This window comes from Aristolochia californica, unplaced genomic scaffold, assembly GCF_029961685.1.
Source record: "Aristolochia californica isolate CCGP_79_NKW_82.1479 unplaced genomic scaffold, dmAriCali1.0.hap1 SCAF_8, whole genome shotgun sequence".
Lineage (NCBI taxonomy): Eukaryota > Viridiplantae > Streptophyta > Magnoliopsida > Piperales > Aristolochiaceae > Aristolochia > Aristolochia californica.
In genome coordinates, this window is record NW_027182279.1 from 6648134 (window position 1) to 6667167 (window position 19034).

Here is a 19034-nt window from a genome sequence, read left to right on the forward strand (position 1 = left end):
TTGGAGCACTTTTTAGTCCATTCATCGTCGGTTTTCTGTCAAAAGAAAGAATTGGACATATTATGTCTTTTTAGGTGGCATCGAACCGAACTGGTTCATGAATAACTCCAGTTTGGCTTAGAGCCAGCTTGATTCGATTCAAATAAATCCCATCTCAAATCAAATTCGAGATCGATTTTCGATTTGTTTAAGTAAACTACATGAACTTGAACAAGGGTGATTCGATTCACGAAAAAAATGGAGAGCTTCTTAGTTTCACTGTAACCCTAGCTTCTCCCTATTGAAAACAACATGTTTCCACAATCGTATATAAGAGACGTATCCAACTCTAGTTTTCATAGTCATCAAGGCCACTGAGATCTCAATTTCATCAACCATGTAGGGGTCAAATTATTTTTTATTCTAAAACTCGATTCAAAAATCAGAACTATCTAGGTGTCAATTGTAAGCCTTCAAGAACCTGTGTTTGTAATATTTAATATCATTTTCAATACATAGATACATAATATTTTGATCATATTTATTTTTAAATGCAATTTTCCTCAAAAGATTAAACAAATCCAAGAAAATAATATAATTTTACTCCCATATTATTTTTAATGGTCACTTTTCCCCTTCAAGGAATCTTCCATGGAAGCGCAACACACTATGAGGTAAGCGCAACACACTAACACAATCATGTTATTAATTTTAATGCACTTCTAAAATAAAAATATTTAGAGGTGTTATTACGTGAATAAATGAAACCAGTTTTAGGACCGACAATTCGAAGGCCCAATTATCTTGGGAGAGAATCACTAGACAAGGATTATCACGTCTTTTTAAAAAGAAATGCGAGCACATGGAGTTTTATTCATAATCTAATAGTCAATTTAAGCCACTAACATTACTTTTACCGTGCCTCTACAATAAAAAAGAAAAAAGAATGTTGGCTCACATTTATTTGGACTTTAATATAAAAGAAAGTACCAAGCTTACCTACCGGTCAATCAATCAAATATTATCTCTCTTTCCTTCTCTCTCTACAGAACTACCGAACTTGCTACCAATCAAACTATCTGCTCTCTCTCTTTCTCTCTCAACCGTTAGCAATACATTTCAAATATGACTTCCTATACTATGTAAAATTTCTTTCTCTTTCAATCTCTCTCAATCACACTCAAAATCGAATTCGAATTTAATAGGGATAGAGCTGGGGTGGGCGCAAAAGTTTGATATATATCAATTACCCAAAAATCCAATTATGATATATGAGAGATTTACACCCATGATGTCTCAATGGACTTTATAGGACAATACACTCATAATTTTTAAAAATTAAAATTCCTAAAAACACATTATTTCCAACATATTTGTATAAAAATCAAGATACACCAATTTTGAAAATGATAACTATATGAATCTTTGTTTGAATTAGAGTATAACTTGAGAATTTCATCTCAAATGTGGATTAGAAGTTCAGAACATACACATTTATACATCACTAGAAAATGAAAATTTAAAGGCACCCAACTCTCAAAAATAACTAAAATAACTAATAATAAAACTTAGAATGTGCTATTTTTTAGAATATTTTAAATATGAAATATCAAAGACTCAAAAGAAAGCAGTGTACCAATGAGAATGAGTTGGTCTTATCATGATTTCCACCTACAATGTTGTTATAATCATCTAGATTTTAAAACTATGTTGCCATTCACATCAAATTCAAAAAAGAAAAAAATTCTCAACCAAAATAGAATTCCACCATAGATCTTTCGTAGAGGAATTATATTTCCTAGAAAAATAAAATTTTAAACTATTTCAAAGATCATGCAATTTATCTTAAATAAAGAAATTTTTGGTAGAAAAGGTTTTCATTACCAAAATGGTAAAACTTTTGTGGTGGAAAATAAATTCCACCATGATGGTTTCAATTATTTTTTATTAGAAAATATTTTTATGGAAATTGTTTCCACCAAATTTTTATGTGGTACACAATATTTTTTGTCAAAACAATATTTCTCAAAAAGACTTTATTTTCCTAAAAAATTTATTTCAATTGAAAATTAATTCTACTGAAAGAAAGCATATCTTGCCATGTACTTGTCATAACTCTACGACCAGAAAATCAATTTTTGATGGTAGAGTTTTCTTTTCTTTCTTAGTTACTCTACCAGTGAATTATTATTTATGCTTGATAAGGTGGCTTCTATCGAAGAAAGTAAAAACTATTTTTTTAGTGTTATATTTAATTATGTAATTAATTATTTTAAGTTTTAGTTGCAAACCTTTGTTAAAAACTTGACTTGGTCAAGGTACATGGCATGGTTGAACTAGATTCAATTGACTTATCCAATCCCAAATTTATAATAAAACATTCAACAACATCTCCTGGGCCAATTGGTTAATCTGATCCAGGTTTATAATAGAGCATTCAACATTTCCTTTTAACCGATTATTGATTTTCATAATTGGCACGAACTATGTGGCCATGGACTTGTCTTATAATCACCTATATTTTAACTATACAGACTCGATCTTTCTTCCATGGAATATCACCATATGTTCTCTTGGGTGTTGTATCTTTACTTTGTTTGGTATTCCTTCTTCCCTTAGGCTCCATTGGCAATAAAGTCACTTTTGGGTTGCTCAATTCTCTTCTATTGGAAGAAGAATAGTATTTATAGCTGTCGTTATTTTGACACCAAAGAAGACATACATTATCACTGTTTGTCTTTTGAAAATTTCACAAATATTTTAATAAATAAAAAAAGAATGTCACTGTATTTTGAAAAGCCCTACTAAATTATTATGGGAAGGAAATTATTGAGTGACATTTGCATTTGAAAAAGGATGAGTTACAAAGAAACGAAGAAAAGGCCATATCCCATGAACACTTTTTGAGCTTTGACAATATTATGTATATTTCTAACAAAACCAATCTTGAAAACCATCTACAAATCGAAAAATACATAATTCTCCAAGACCTTTTGAATAAAAAATTCCAAACACACTTACGAAGCCAACTACAAATCCATGAGCAATGTCAGCATAGATCCATCTCATTTCAGACCTGTCTTTAAACTCTTCATCACCAAAAGTTTGGATCGGAATTTGATTCCTCCCATCACTTTTATATTTTTTCTCAATAGATATCCACAAAGATGTGCATTACCACATAAATCGATTAATCATTGAGGGTATCAACTTGATTACTAGATGGAATTATTCTAGACAAATTGTTGTATGAAAGGTTGAGATAACTCAAAAATGTCAAACTAGCAATAGCTGCAAGAATCAACCCAAAAAGACGGTTTCTTGACAAATCTAGATTTATTGATTGTTGCAGCCTTCCAATGCTTTGTGGGAGCTTCCCAAAAAATCTATTCCTCGACAAGTTCAAAACTATCAAACCAATAAGGTCTGTAACTTCTTCTGGGATTGTTCCTGATAAATTGTTGTTTGAGAGATCTAAAACAATAACCAATGAAAAATTGGTAGTGTATTCATACACAAACCCATTCATCGACACATCAACCCTTTCTTTGTAATAGGTGCCCCTATAAAAAAATTTATTGTTTGAAACATGATTGATTCTCATGGTTGCATAAATTTTTATACCTCTTGGAATGGCTCTTGTCAGACGATTATGTACACATCAAGGACTTCCAAATAACCCAAATTCCATAGTTCTGGAATAGTTCTAGTAAACATGTTCAACCTCAATTGGAGTATTTGAAGGTTAGACAACGTTACTCCAATCCAACTTGGAAGGCTTCCACTAAATTCGTTCCCACTAAGGTCAAGAGTTTTCAAATTATTACATTTTAAAAAAAAACAAAGGAAATTCTCCGGATAATTTATTCTTCTCAAGGTGCAATCTTTGTATATTCACAAACTGGATGGAAGACCATGGAATATTGTTAGATAAATGGTTTGCCTTCAAATCCAGTACATTGAGAGATCCACAATTAGCCAAGGTTGGGAGCACACCTCCAGTGAGATTGTTATGAGAAAGATTAAGAATTTCTAATTCCTTCATCTTACCCAACAGAGGAGGAATAACCCCAGAAAATTGATTGTAGGAGATATCAAGAAAATAGACAGGGTTTGTGAGAAAAGATATTGGACCTGTGAACTTGTTGTAGCTCAGATCAATATATGTATATGAATTAGTGGCAAGTGTAATGTATGGAGGTGAACCTGAATTATTATTCATACTGAGGTTCAAAAAATAAAGTTGAGAAGTCTTGTTCCAAAACCACGATAGTACATATGTTCGGGATAGATCTAGGTAAGTGAGTTTATTTTTTTTATTTTTTATTTTTTTAGTATGAAGTCATAGAGGAAATTGTGGGCCAAGACGACAAGATTCAAGATAGAGATATTCAGCTTGAAATGGAGGAACCCGGTCTATAGGAAGACAAAACTCTAGTGAATTTAACAATAAGTCTAGGGTGGTTAGGTTGTTCAAATTTCAAAAAATGTTTTTCAATTACAACACCTTGCAACATAATATTTTCAATTGTAAGAACTTCCAGAGACGAGAGTTCTCCCAAGCATGTAAGAATTGTCCATGAGGTATAACTGGGTTAAATTTTTTAAGGAGCATAACCAATCTAAGTACAGAGTTTGGAGGTTGTGAAAGTTTCCCATTTAGCTTAGAAAGCCCTTTGTGGTTCGATTTCCTCCTGTGACTCCCAAGTAAAGACTAGTAAGAGAGGTCATATTACCAATAGACTCTGGGATTTCTTTGGATAGCTCAATCCCTTTTAGTTACATCGCCTTAATATTCTTCCAACTGCCACCGAATAGATTTGAGAAATTTACTTTGAGGTTATAATTATACCACAAATAGAACTCCTCCAAATGAGGCAATGTTCCAAACTCTGAAGATACATCGCCATAGAAGTCATTAGAACTAAGATCCAAATAACTCAGTTGTGTAAGATTGAGAAATGAGGGCGTTGGGGGACAACTGAAAAAGAAGCTTTCTGCATATCGAGTATTTGTAGAGAAGAAAGAGCTAATTCATCTCTAGCTGCTTCGGAGATGGCATATTTACCATCTAGTCAAAATTATCTGCATACAAACACGAGGAGATCTCGTTCGGTCCTATGTTGGAAGAAACATCCAAAAATTCAATATAAGAAAGATTTCCATGATGGAAAGGAAATGAATTTTTCGACTAAATCCTACATACGACAAGTTCAAATGCCTCAACTTCTTTAAGGAACTGAAAAAAATCCGGAATTTGAACTCCATGGAAAGAGTACCCACTCAAGTCAAGGTGTCGGAGATGTTTTAGTTGCAACAACCCTACATCGATCCTCCGTAAGCTCACTGCAATTATCCAACACTGAGAATGGTGAACCATAAGGGCCACAAACGAATTCACAATTGAAGTCACCTCCATGTCTTGGACACTAACTCTGTTCTCCCGGTGCTTTATTCTCCTTTCATCTCTTTATAGTTTGAACATAGGAGGTTTTGTTTCAGAAAATGAGGTTCAGCTGAATCAAATTTCTGTGTTAGAGCAGTGTTGCACACTCTACTGTCCCCTCCTTTCTCCTTCACCCAAAGCATTGACGACTTGACAAGTTAAAGGCTGAATAGTCTAAAATGAACAGAAAGGAAGCGATTGCATGTAGTTGATAGAACAATCTAGTGGTAAAATAAATAAAAAATCCTGTAAATCCCTCTCTCTTCTCTATCTCATGTTTTACTTCTTTAATTCTGGACTCATTGAGTATAGGTGTTTAAATGGTCAGCGAAGGGAAACACAAGAGATTTGCATTTTTTATTTTTTATTTATTTCATGTCGATGATGATAAGCAAGAATCTGGCGACTATTAGACTTCTTGATACAAATACCGGTGTATCTCAATTTTTCTTTTTGAAACTTTATGGCCTAATGTTCAAGTTCTAATGGCCTTAATGAATTTTAAGGCCCTTCGGTTATTAGAACTTTAGACTTTATGGCCTTTAAACAAAAATGTGGAGAAAATCCACTTGGTAAATGTATTGGAATATGAAAGCCTTGGTGACTTGAGTTGGGAATGAAAATGGTCATAAGAAGTTAGACTTGACTAGCTTATGGAAAAATGCATAATGAAGACTTTTAGTAAAAATTGTAGTCCACTAAATGATATATCTACATATGAGGACTTGACTAGCTTGCAGTAAAATGCATAATGAAGAGTTTAAGTGGAGATTGTAGTCCTCTAAATGATAAAACATTATATATAACATGACCTACGGGATAGATAAGATGCTCAAAGTCACAAAAACATCACCATTAAAATAAAGAGGACAAAGACTATAAAAACTATTCAAGTACCACATATGAAAGTGTCATAATATCACTAACAATGTGTGTTTATGCCAATCGAAAAATCATAGTTGCATAAGAAAGTGCAGACAAAAATAATTATTTACTCGAAATAATTTTTATTGATATAAGTAAATTTTAAGTGGTTAAATTTTTTTAGTCCTGATTCAATTTTCCCTAAAAAAACACTTTAATGGGACAAGAAAACTAACAAAAAAAATGCTCTTGAAAAAAGAATTTGTGTTTGTGTCGATTTTGTTAGATGAGAAAATTTTCATCCCACTTCTTCCACAAAACTTTAAGAGGATAGAAAATAATTATCTTATTTCTCCTATTCAAAATGAGTCTATTAATTTTTTTAATTATGTGTATGTGTGTGTGAGTGTGTCTGAAACCGATGATAAAATAACTTTTCCTCCATTCAGATAAAACAAGTAAAGGAACAAGTAATGAAATACTCACTACCCTTTCCCTCTATTACCTATTTACCACCATATCTCTTGTCTCTCCCACACTTAGTCTTATTAACTATATTTGGGACTTTTTTTTTTAAGTTTTTACTTGAATAAAATTTACTACAAATTTGTTAACAGACATTTTCAATTTCAATTAACCTCTCTTCATTGGAATTTGGATTATTTTTTTTCTCTTAATTCAATTTGATACCTTTAACAAAAACAAGCCAACTTTCACATAAGTTTACAGTATTATCACTTTGCCACATAGTTAAAAAAATTGTAATTAAGTTATTTAACGAATTAAAAAAATCAATGACAAATCAATTAAAAATTTGGTTTATCTATATTGCCAAAAATCAAGGAAAAATATCTTGAATGGTTTGACTGCACATCTCTTGCTATTGTACTATCTTAACTCTCTCATCTCAGTATTATAAAATTAACCATTTTAGGAATTTCCATGTTTTTACTTGAATAAATTTGACTAAAACATTATTTAGCAACTTTATGGTGTTCTAGTCTACAAACATAAATGAGGGTTACACAAGTAGTAGCCTGGACAAGGACCATGAATTTTTTTTTCTTTTTTCTTTTTCTGGTTAACAACAATATTGCAAGCAATAAAAAATATTCAAGTATCACCTATGAAAATGACATAATATGTCTAGCAATATGTGTTTATGCTTAAGAAGAAATCATAGCTAGGTAAGAAAGTATGGAGAAAAATAATTATTCACTTGAAATAAGTTTTTTGATATATGTATGTTTTAAGTGGTAAACCAATTTCCTTCTTGATTAAACTCCATTTGATTCCCTTTTGTCTTTAGACTGTCTCATCTTAGTATTATAAAATTAACCTTTGTAGGACTTTCCAAGTTTTTACTTGAATACAATTTACTAGAAAATCTTTCTCAGATATATGGCGTTTTAGTTTAGAAACATAAATGTGGGGTTACACAAGTAGTAGCCTTGACAAGGACCATGAAGGTTCTTTTTTCTTTTTTCTTTTTCTAGTTTATATCAATATTGTAAGCAATGAAATCCTATAGGCAAATGTGTTGGAATATGAAACCTACCTTGACTTGACTTGACTTGACTTGACTTGGGAATGAAAATGGCCCAATGAAGAAGTTATCTAGCTTGGGTATGAAAATGACAAAATGTGGATTTGACTATTGACCTGTAAATGCCCAAATGAGGACTGGACTAGCCTAATGTTAAAATGCATAGTGAAGACTTTAAGTGGAGATTGTGGTCCAGTAAACGATATAACTACATATATGGCGTGACCAACGAGATAGACTAAGATGCTACAAGTTCATAAAAACATCTCTATTAGAATAAAGATGCCAAAAACTATACAAAATATTCAGATATCACCTATGAAAATTAGATAATATCACTAGCAATGTGTGTTCAGGCCTAAGAAGATATCATAGCTAGGTAAGAAAGTAAGAGAAAAATAATTATTCACATGAAATAAGTTTTTTGATATATGTAAGTTTTTAATTGGTAAAAATGTTTTTTGACTAACCCCACAAAACCCTTTAATGCGACAGAAAAAACATATAAAAAATTACTCATGAAATTAAATCCTTGTTTGTGTTAATTTTGGGATATGAGAAAATTGTCACCCCGGATCTTCCACAAAAAATTTAAAAAATGACCATAAAATAATTCTCTTATTGTCCATTTTGGAAATGAGGCTATTAATTTTGTTGATTATGTGTATGTGTGTTTGTGTATCTGTGTGTTTGTTTATTTAAAGGATAGTGTACGTTTAGTAGATTTAATAGGATTTTCGAATTTTGGTCATTCACTTGTGAAAATTATCTTTTATAGTTTGAAAAATATTCAAAAATTATGTTAAGTTCAAAAATAAAAATTCTCATCAATGGGGAGGTTCAAGAATGTCTTCTTCTTCTGCAAATTTCACGTCATCAATTATTTCATCATTTGACTACTCTTCTGCTGCCGCTGAAATTAACAGCTCAAAATTCTCTTTGCTACTGTTTTAGCGTTATTTCTTCCACTTATCTTCAATTAACAACTACCAAAAGAAGAAAAAAAAACAGCATTTCTTTATGGGTCCTCCCTTGTGAAGATCGTAAACAGAGACGATTGGTGCTTCTTGAATGTGTAGATTTTCGTCATAAATATTACAGTTTTTTGTGATTAATGAAGATGGTCCTTTATGAGTAGGATCTTTTGCCAGCAGAACCCAGGGTAAAGCATCATTCCAGTTTCAGGAAACAGTTTTTTTTTTTTTTTTTTTTTTTTTTTTTTCAGGCTCCATTCTTTTGGAAGAATAGTTGAGACCCATTTCGGTGCGGAACCAAGAGCAAACAAGTAATGATCAAAATGACAGATCTTCTACTATTTAGCCGATGAAACTCCATTTGATTCCCTTTTGTCTTTAGACTGTTGTGAGTCAGTTTAACCTATATTAGCTCGAACCAATATACTGCTTCCAGACTTGCAACCACTGACCAATATCTGGGTTTTTGGTTTGTGGTCATGTGAAATGAATTTTTCATTGCTACTGCTGCTGCTACCATTTTGTTGGTGAGTACAGATTTTTTTGGCTACTTGAAGACTATTATGTGTTGGGGAATGGCTACTGAGCTCCAGAACCACGAAGAAGTGCCAGAAGACCACTTCAGGAGAAAGCTTGCAGCTGCTGTTAGGAGATCTATTTTTTTTCTTGGTTCTCTCAGCCAAAAAAAAAAAAAAGTGTTTTATTTGTCTGTTCTGCATCTCAAATTAATGAGATCAGGTTCTGTTCTGCGTCAAGGTTTTCCTTCTGCTTAACATCTGCACATTTACTTGCTTTTTTCAGCCTCTTGGTTTCTTTGTCCGTCCTTCAATTGTAAACTACAACTATAACGGTGACCATAACTCGGCTATCAAACATAAGAACATTGAATGTTGTTCATTCTATTAATCTCAGAGTTTAGTTTTCATGTATTTTCAGCAACTTTGTGAGATACCACGAAAGCCACTTTGCTTTCTCTCTTGTTTCTATAAAAATTAAACATTTGCTATCATTGTGACGAGGTTCTGGGTATTTTCTCTTCTTGACTTGTTTTTGTTTACGATGAGATCTTATAGGATGCTAGAATGGAATGATGGGTGGTACGATAATGGGGACATAAAGACGAGAAAGACAGTTCAACCTAATGCTGACCAAAGAGGTTTACAGAGATATGAGCAACTGAGGGAACTTTATGGATCTCTTTCAGCAGGTGACAACAATCAACAAGCCAAGAGGCCTTCTGCTTCTTTATCCCCTGAGGATCTTACTGAGTCGGAGTGGTATTATTTGGTCTTCATGTCCCTCACATTTAATCCTGACCTCTGCTGGTTAAATTCGAATCCATTTAATAAAATCTTGGACGAAAGGTCAAATGCATATCTGTTTAATGGGTGGCATGACATCTGATTTATAGAAGTATAATAGTTCAAATGCATAGCTATTTGAGGGAGACTGACCAACTGCTGCTGCTGTTTCTTGCTCCTGATTAGTATTAGGGTCGTGGGAATGAGCTCTAATGCATATCTATTTGGCTGTAATGTGGCATCTGATTTATATGACTATACTAGTTCAGATGCTTTAGAATTTTGAGGGATACTACTGCTATTTCTTGCTTCTGTTAATTATAACGATAGCGACTCTGTTGTGTCTTGTTCTGTGTTGTTTTATTTGTTCATTTACATTATATATTTTGTTTTTAGGCCTTAATCTTTTGAAACTCTTCATTCCATTGAGTAAAGGTGGAGATCCGTCAGCACAGTTATTGCAGCGTTGCCTCACTTGGATGAGCTCCTATTGTCATATAATTATAACCTCGGAGTAAATTGCTCAAATCTATTCGGTGGCAGTAGGAAGAATATTAAGGTGATGGATGTAGATGGGGTTCAACTATACGGGGAAATCCCAGAATCTGTAGGTAATATGACCTCTCTTACTACTCTTTCTTTGGGAGGCATGGGAAGGAATCGAACCACGAAGGGCTTTCTAAGCCAAAAGGGAAACTTGTACAACCTGCAAGCTTTGTACTTAAAGAGGTTTTGAAGATTTGATTGCGCCGAAGCTTGATCGGTTATGCTCCTTAACAAATCTAGTCATCTTATATATTTGAGACTATATGCTTGGGAGAACTCTCGTCTCTAAAAATACTTACAATTAAAAATAGTATGTTGGAAGGTGTTGTACTTGAAAAGCATTTCCAAAATTTGAGCAACCTAACCATTCTTCCACAAAAATTGTCACCCCGGATCTTCCACAAAAATTTAAAGAGAGGACCAAATTTTTTCTTTTATTGCCAATTTAGGAAATGAATCTATTAATTTTCTTGATTATGTGTATGTGTGTGAGTGTGTCTGTGTGTTTGTTTATTTTAAGGATAATGTACTTTTAGTAGATTTAATAGGATTTTTGAATTTTGGTTGTTAAAATTATCTCTTATAGTTTGAACGCTATTCATAAAATTATGTTAAGTTCGAAAATAAAAATTCTATTTTTAAAATTTTAGTTTTGGAATATAACTAGTACCAAAAGAGATAAATAAGTAGAAACACAAAACTATTTTTATCATATGAAATGGAACAATTGGCTCATGAAAGTTTATCAAGATAAAACAAACATTCAGAGTATTATGTGACTCAAAGTTACAATATGGAATAGATATACAATTAAGTAATATAAATTTATTGAACATATTTATAGCAATTATATCCCTTCTTGTAATTATAATTTCATTACATAGTTATATAATATTTTGATTTTATTTTTTTTATAAACATCATTTTGAACAAAGAAACATTAAACTAATCAGAGGAAACAATTTATTTTTACTCTCAGATTGGTTGTTAGTGGTCACTTTTTTCCTTCATTGCTCCTTGAGGTAAGAGAAAGGTTATGGACCTTGAAGGAAAGAACACACCCCAAATGTTGGTTTAAACTGACATGGGTATTTTAGATTTTTTGAAATGTGTCACCTAGATAAAACTTTGAGATATATCACTTTGCCCCCTAGAAAATATATGATCCCATATATAAGAATTGTATCCAACCCTGGTTTCATAAAGACATGAGTGCAAGGATCCTCTGTCTCTCTCCTACATAGTTCAGACTAATCTAGGGCCACTCTATCAGGAATTCTTGTGAATTGGCACTAATGACGAGTCAACCTCATCTTCACAACACGTGTCAAATGATGAGCCTAAATGAAAGTTTTATAACCCCAATTTAAATAGTTGACAATTAGAATTTTTCTCCTATTACATATGTATTTAGTATTTGATTAATTGTATATGTAAATTTAAAAAAAATAAAATGACATATGCATTGTATTTTTTTCTCTCAATGCGCCTTATTATTTGTTTTATTAGTAAAATGTATATAGGTAAATGTGTAATCTTACATAAATTCAAAAAATAAGTAAATTACGTTCTTAAATACTTGGATATTATACAATGAAATTATCATTACCTTAATTAGTTATTTAGAGGAAAACTATTTAGAGGTGTTATTAACTAAATAAATGAAAACATGTTTTAGGATTGACATTATGATGACCCAATTATTTTGGAAGAGAATCACTAGATAATTTTATGTTGTTGAAGAAGAGTTAATCAATCAAACTCTCTCTCTCTATATATATATATAAAATTACTGGACCAACTACTAATCAAACCATCTACTTCCTCTCTCAAACCATCTATTACACATTTAGTCGCTTAGAAAAGGATTATGACTCTTTTTTTGGTTTATAGCAAATGGGGATGGGAATAGGTTTTTCTCCATTTAGATGAAACAGGTAACAGAACAAGTAACTGAATACCAACTACCCATGCCCTCTGTTCCCTATTAACAACAATATCTCTTGTCTCTCCCATCCTAGTCTTATTAACTATATTTGGATCTTTTCAAGTTTTCACTTGAATAAAATATACTATAAATTTCTTAGGAAGCATTTTCTATTGCAATTCACTAGGAATTGGGATTATCATAGAGGGATTTGCCTTTGTGGAAAAAAAAGAGACCTAGATGTTATCATCTTTTTTAAGTGATCCATACACCACTTTGAGTTTTAATAATTTGGAATAAGTTTTTACTTTTTATCTTTTAAACATAATTATAAAATTTATTAGCAAAATAAATAAAAATTCTTATCAAATTTAATAGGTTTTTTATAATAAAATTATTACAAAATATATAGTAATATGATATTCATTATAAAATGTTATTATTTAGATTTCCAAAGGGTATTGACTTGTTTGGGAGATTAACAATATCTTCCTCGTAGAGGATACTCATCCTACAAATGGATTCAAATTTTTTTAAGTATTTCCTTGATTTTTGTAGAAATATTTTGATTGTTTTAGCTAGAGGATAAAAAAGTCAATTTTATTAAAAATAGTCAAGCCAAGTGGTTAAGCCCACTTTTTTTCCCAAGCCACCCTTTTTTTATTTTCTTGCTCGAAGTTACCGCATGGAACTGTGAGAAACATGCATTTGATCAAGCTTGCGATGGTGAAGTCTTCATTCTCTAGAGCCACGGACCGTACCTATGATGATTTGCCTTGGTTCCGAACCTCTGGTTTGCCTTGAAGAATGAAACACATTGCACTTGCCAAAAACTTTCGAGTTTGGTTTTTTTCGTGATTTTACCAGTAAGATGTGTCTAGAATCATTCTAGTCTAATTGGAGTTAGCATTCTCCTCTTTCCAGTTTCTTGTTTTCGAGGTGGAAACAGTTATGGAATCATGACAATTGGAAGAGTATTGAGAACACAAAAGATCAATTTTGTGTTCAATCCGTCCTCTTCAACACTCTATTCAAGTGTTTTTCTTTGGAAACTGGAGCAGTTTTCAGTCCATTTGTCGTATGTTTTCTGTCAAAAGAAAGAATTAGACATGGTTTAGATGCAAACTTTTGCTAAAAACCTGACTTGGTCAAGGTACACGGCATGGTTGAACCAGATTCAATTGACCTAGCTAATCCCGATTTTATAATAAAACATTCAACGACATCTCATGGGTTAATTGGTTAGTTTGACCCAGATTTATAATAGAGCATTCAACATCTTCCTTTTAACTGATTATTGATTTTTGTGTTTGGCATGGACGATGTGACCGTGGACTTGACTTATAACCACCTATATTTTAACTATACAAGCTCGATCTTTCTTCCATGGAATATCACCATATGCTCTCTTAGGTGTATTATCTGTATTTTGCTTGGTATATCTTCTTACCTTAGGCTCCATTGGTAATAAACTTACTTTTGGGTTGCTTAACTCTCTACTATTAGAAAAAGAACAATATTTATAGTTGTCATTATTTCGATACCAAAGAAGACCTACATTATTACCTTTTGTCTTTTGAAAATTTTATTAATATTTAATAAATAAAAAACAAAAAGAATGTCATTGTATTTCTAAAAGCCCTACTAAATTATTATAGGAAAGATATTATTGAATAACATTTACATTTGAAAAAGGATCAGTTACAAAGAAAAGAAAAAAAACCATATCCCATGAATATTTTTTGAGCTTTGACAATATTATGTCTATTTCCAACAAAACCAATCTTGCTAACCATCTACAAATCGAAAATACATAATTCTCTAAGACCTTTCGAATAGTAAAATTCCAAACACACTTATAAAGCCAAATGCAAATCCAGGAGCAATGCCATCATAGATCCATTTCATTTCAAAGCCGCCTGACAATATTATGTCTATTTTCAACGAATCCAATCTTGCAAACCATTTACAAATCGAAAATACATAATTCTCCAAGACCTTTTGAATTGTAAAATTCCAAACACACTGTAAATCCATGAGTAATGGCAGCATATATCCATCTCATTTTAAATACATCTTCAAACTCTTCGTCACCAAAAGATTGGACTACAAGTTGATCTCTCTCATCACTTTTACATTCTTTTCTCAAAGGATATCCACAAAGACCTTCATTACCCACATACATCGATTCATCATTGAGGGTATCAAGTTGATTACTTGATGGAATTATTCCAAACTAATTATTGTATGAAAGGTTGAGATGACTCAAAAATGTCAAACTCGCAATTGCCAGAGGAATCAACCCAAAATGATGCTTGAAAAATTTAGATTTATTAATTGAAGCAACCTTCCAATGCTCTCTGGGAGCTTCCCGAAAAATTGATTTACAGACAAGTTCAAAGCATTCAAACCAATAAAATTACTTTCCAACTTCTTCTGAGATTATTCCTGACAAATTGTTGTTTGAGAGATCTAAAGTAATAACCAATGAAAGAGTGGTAGTGTATTCATACAAAAACCCATTTCATCAACACGCTAACCTTTTCTTTGTAATAGTTGCTCCCATAGTCAAGTGTATTGTTTATAATACGATTGATTCTCATGGCAGTGAAATTTGTTATACCTCTAGGAATGACTTATGTCAAAAAATTATGTGACACATCAAGGACTTGAAAATAACTCAAATTTCATAATTCCGGGATAGTTCCACTAACATGTTGGACCTCAGTTGGAGTATTCGAGGGTTAGACAACCTTACTCCAATCCAACTTGGAAGAGTTCCACTGAATTCTTTCTCACTAAGGTCAAGAGTTTGCAAACTAGTATAATTTTTAAAAAATGAAGGAAGTTCTCCTGACAATTTATTCTTCTCAAGGTGCAAGCTTTGTATATTAACAAATTGAATGGAAGACCATGAAATATTACTAGATAAATGGTTTTCCTTCAAATCAAGCACTTTGAGAGATCCACAGTTAACCAAGGTTGGGGGCATGCTTCCAGTGAAATTGTTATGGGAAAGATTAAGAATTTTTAATTTTTCATCTTACTAAATAGAAGAGGAATTACACTATAAAATTGACTGTATGAGAAATCAAAATATTTGACGGGGTTTGTGAGAAAATGTATGGGATATGTGAACTTGATGTTGTAGCTCAGATCAATCATTGTATATGAATTAGTGGCAAGTGTAATTATGGAGGTGAACTTGAATATTATTCATACTGAGGTTCAAAGATTGAAGCTGAGAATTAATGTTCTCAAACCACGCTGGTATATTACCCTTGGATAATTGAGAGAGATCTAGGTAAGTGAGTTTTTTTTTTTAGTTTGAAACCATAGAGGAAATTGTGGGCCAAGATGACAAGATCCAAGATAGAGATATTCAGCTTGAAATGGAGGAACCCAATCTATAGGAAGATGAAACTCTTGTGAATTTTGCGACAGGTCTAGAGTGGTTAGGTTGTTGAGAATTCGTAAATGCTTTTCAAGTACAACACCTTCAAACATTCTATTTTCAATTTTAATCACTTTCATAGATGTAGGAACGCGTCTAGGAAATCTACCATTCAAGATGTATAAGTTGGTTAGATTTGTTAAGGAGCATAACCAATCAACCTTCGGTGCAATGGAATCTTCAAAATCATTCGAGGACAAAGTTTGCAGGTTGTGTATGTTTCCCATTTGGTTTAGAAAGCCCTACGTGGTTCGATTCCATTTTGCGCTTCCCAAGAAAATATGAGTAAGAGAGGTCATATTACTAATAGACTCTATAATTTCTCCATATAATTGAACGTTACCAAATTGAATTGAGCAATTTACTTTGAGGTTATAATTATATGACATATAGAGTTCCTCTAAGTGAGGCAACAGTTCAAAGTCTAAAGAAATATTTCCATAGAAGTCACTAGAACTAAGATCCAAATAACACAATTGTATAAGATTGAGAAATGAGGGCATTGGGGGGAAACTTGAAAGATAAGTTTGCCATATTTCAAGTATCTGTAGGGAAGAATGTGAGCTAATTACATGAAACCAGAGAGAACCTACCATGGAAACATTAATGAAATTCATCCCTATGTGCTTCAGAGATGACATATTTACCATCCAGTCAAGACTATATGCATACAAACTTGAATAGGAAAATCCAAAAACTCAAGACAACAACAATTTCCAAGATGGAAAGGAATTTTCCTATTGAATCTTGCATACGACAAGCTCAAATGCGTCAACTCCTTTAATGAACCGAGAAAATCCAAAATTTTAACTCCATAGAAAGATTTCCCACTCAAGTCAAGGTGTTGGAGATGTTTTAGTTGCAACAACATTGCATCGATTTGGCCACTATATGTAACGTTACTACAATTATCTAGTTCAGAGATAAGTGGAGTACAAGGACCGTGAAGATGAAGTTGGATCACATACCTTATTTCATTGTGGCATGTAACACCCTATTGTGGTCTTGGGGTTAAGTGTTTGGTTTTTCGCTACCTACTAGATCAGTCTTTTGGGTAGTATTGGTTAGGTACTTAACCTTTGGTATCAGAGTTATACCACTGTTACAAGTTCGAATCCCGAAGGGAGTGACCTAGAGTTAGACGTGGTTTGAGCAACAAAATCGGGCCATGTTGCTAGAGTGAGGTTGTCGTGGATGTCGACTCGTAATGGTGGGAGTATTATTGTGGTCCTAGGTTTAAGTGTTTGGTTTTCCACTACCTACCAGATCAATTTTTTGGGTAGTATTGGCTAGGTACTTAACATTTGGTATCAGAGTTATACCATTATTGTGAGTTTGAATCCCGGAAGGGGCGACCTAGTGCCAAACATGGTTAGAGTGACAAAAGTGGGCCACGTCACTAGAGTGAGGCCGTCGTGGATGTTGGATCGTAACAGTGGGAGTATTGTTGTGGTCCTAAGGTTAAGTCATTGGCTTTCTGCTACCTACCAGATTGGTCTTTTGGGTAGTATTGGCTAGGTACTTAACTTTTGGTATCAGAGTTATACCGTTGTCACGAGTTTGAATCCTAGTTGGGGCGACCTAGAGCCAAACGTGGTTAGAGTGACAAAAGTGGGCCACGTCGCTAGAGTGAGGTCACCGTGGACATCGGATTGTAATGGTGGGAGTATTGTTGTGGTCCTGGGGTTAAGTGTTTGGCTTTTCGCTACCTACCAGCTCGGTCTTTTGTGTAGTATTGTCTAGGTAATTAACATTTGGTATCAGAGCTATACCGCTATTACGAGTTCGAATCCTGGAGGGGGTGACCTAGAGCCAGATATGGTTAGAGAGAAAAAAGTGGGCCATGTCGCTAGAGTGAGGTCGCCATGGACATCGGCTCATAATGGTGGGAATATTGTTGTGGTCTTGGGGTTATGTGTTTGGCTTTTGGCTATCTACCAGATCAGTCTTTTGGATAGTATTGACTAGGTACTTAATACACCCTTCCATTTAAAGCAATCTGGAGTATCATCCCAGGAGGTAAGAAGATTGGATGGATCAATGAGCTTGCTTCTGAGCTTGGTAAGTGCCTCTCTCTCCATATCGAAGCAACCCGCTTGTGAGAACTGATCCTCTTGCATAATATACCCAACAAGAGAAACCCAACAAACGAATTCACAATTGAAGTAGCCTCCAAGTATTAGACACTAACTCCCTTCCCCTTTCAGCCGAATGCAACTACATGTAGTTGGCAGAACAATCTAGTGGCAAAATAAATTAAAAAATCCTATAAATCCCTTCCACTTCTCTCTCTCATGCTTTACTTCTTTAATTCAGGACGCATTGAATTCATTAAATAGGTGTCCAAATGGTAAGCGAGGGAAACACAAGAGATTTGCATTTTTTTTATTTATTTTTTATTTCATGACGATGATGATAAGAAAAAATTTGGCGACTATTAGATTTTTTCATAGAAAGACTATATATCTCGATTTTGCTTTACGAGACTTTATGGCCTGACGTTCTAAAGTTCTAATGGCCGTAAAGATTTTAAGGCCATAAAATCTGATTTGGCTATTAGAACTTTCGACTTTATGGCCTTTTAGTCTAGAAACGTAAATGTGGAGCAAATCGAAATCGATTTTAATAAGGATAGATGTGGGTCGCCTCGAAAATCTAATATGTTTAGATTAACACAAAATCCAATTGATACAATTGATATATGGGAGATTTACATCCCATGATACTCTCATATTTTTAAATAAATAAAATTTTAAAAGCCACATTATTTCTAACGTATCCATATAAAAAAATTTAAATAACCTTATTAGATTAAGAAAACAATTAAGATACACCCATTTTGAATAGGATAAATATATAGATGATTGTTTGAAGTTTACAAATGTTTTATAAAAATTCCGAGCAACTCTGTTGCAACACTGGTTTAGGAAACGATACTATGGAGCGTTCTTCCTACCATCAGACACAAACACGTGATAAGATATAGCTTTAAGTCTT

At 33.1% G+C, this 19034-nt stretch overlaps 2 protein-coding genes across 2 annotated transcripts; both read right to left on the reverse strand.

Moving 5' to 3' along the window:
* Positions 1-3169: 3169 nt before the first annotated feature.
* Positions 3170-8355, reverse strand: LOC137938233 (receptor-like protein EIX1). Its single transcript, XM_068783225.1, has 10 exons — positions 8306-8355; positions 7952-8081; positions 5538-5599; positions 5186-5447; positions 5048-5097; positions 4763-4960; positions 4518-4673; positions 3882-4202; positions 3704-3778; positions 3170-3542 (listed from the first exon to the last, which is right to left on the reverse strand). Exons 1-10 carry the CDS (start codon positions 8353-8355, stop codon positions 3170-3172), a joined length of 1677 nt encoding a protein of 558 aa, XP_068639326.1.
* A 5925-nt stretch (positions 8356-14280) lies between these two features.
* On the reverse strand, positions 14281-15575 carry LOC137938234 (probable LRR receptor-like serine/threonine-protein kinase At4g36180). Its single transcript, XM_068783226.1, has 5 exons — positions 15307-15575; positions 15124-15208; positions 14931-15019; positions 14610-14799; positions 14281-14379 (listed from the first exon to the last, which is right to left on the reverse strand). Exons 1-5 carry the CDS (start codon positions 15573-15575, stop codon positions 14281-14283), a joined length of 732 nt encoding a protein of 243 aa, XP_068639327.1.
* Between the last annotated feature and the right edge of the window lie 3459 nt (positions 15576-19034).

What these genes read in the sequence shown, in the direction of transcription:
- LOC137938233 (XM_068783225.1), bottom strand. Translation starts at nt 8,355, where the DNA reads ATGAGTAATTTTTTATATGTTTTTTCTGTCGCATTAAAGGGTTTTGTG. An exon ending in GCATTAAAGGGTTTTGTGGG is followed by an intron (nt 8,082 to 8,305) that starts GTTAGTCAAAAA and finishes ATGAACTTGTAG; the next exon opens with CATCTTAGTCTATCTCGTTG. An exon ending in CTTCAAATACTCCAATTGAG is followed by an intron (nt 3,543 to 3,703) that starts GTTGAACATGTT and finishes ATTTTTTTATAG; the next exon opens with GGGCACCTATTACAAAGAAA.
- LOC137938234 (XM_068783226.1), bottom strand. Translation starts at nt 15,575, where the DNA reads ATGCCCCCAACCTTGGTTAACTGTGGATCTCTCAAAGTGCTTGATTTG. An exon ending in CCTCGAATACTCCAACTGAG is followed by an intron (nt 15,209 to 15,306) that starts GTCCAACATGTT and finishes AGTCATTCCTAG; the next exon opens with AGGTATAACAAATTTCACTG. An exon ending in CTCCCAGAGAGCATTGGAAG is followed by an intron (nt 14,800 to 14,930) that starts GTTGCTTCAATT and finishes AATTCCATCAAG; the next exon opens with TAATCAACTTGATACCCTCA.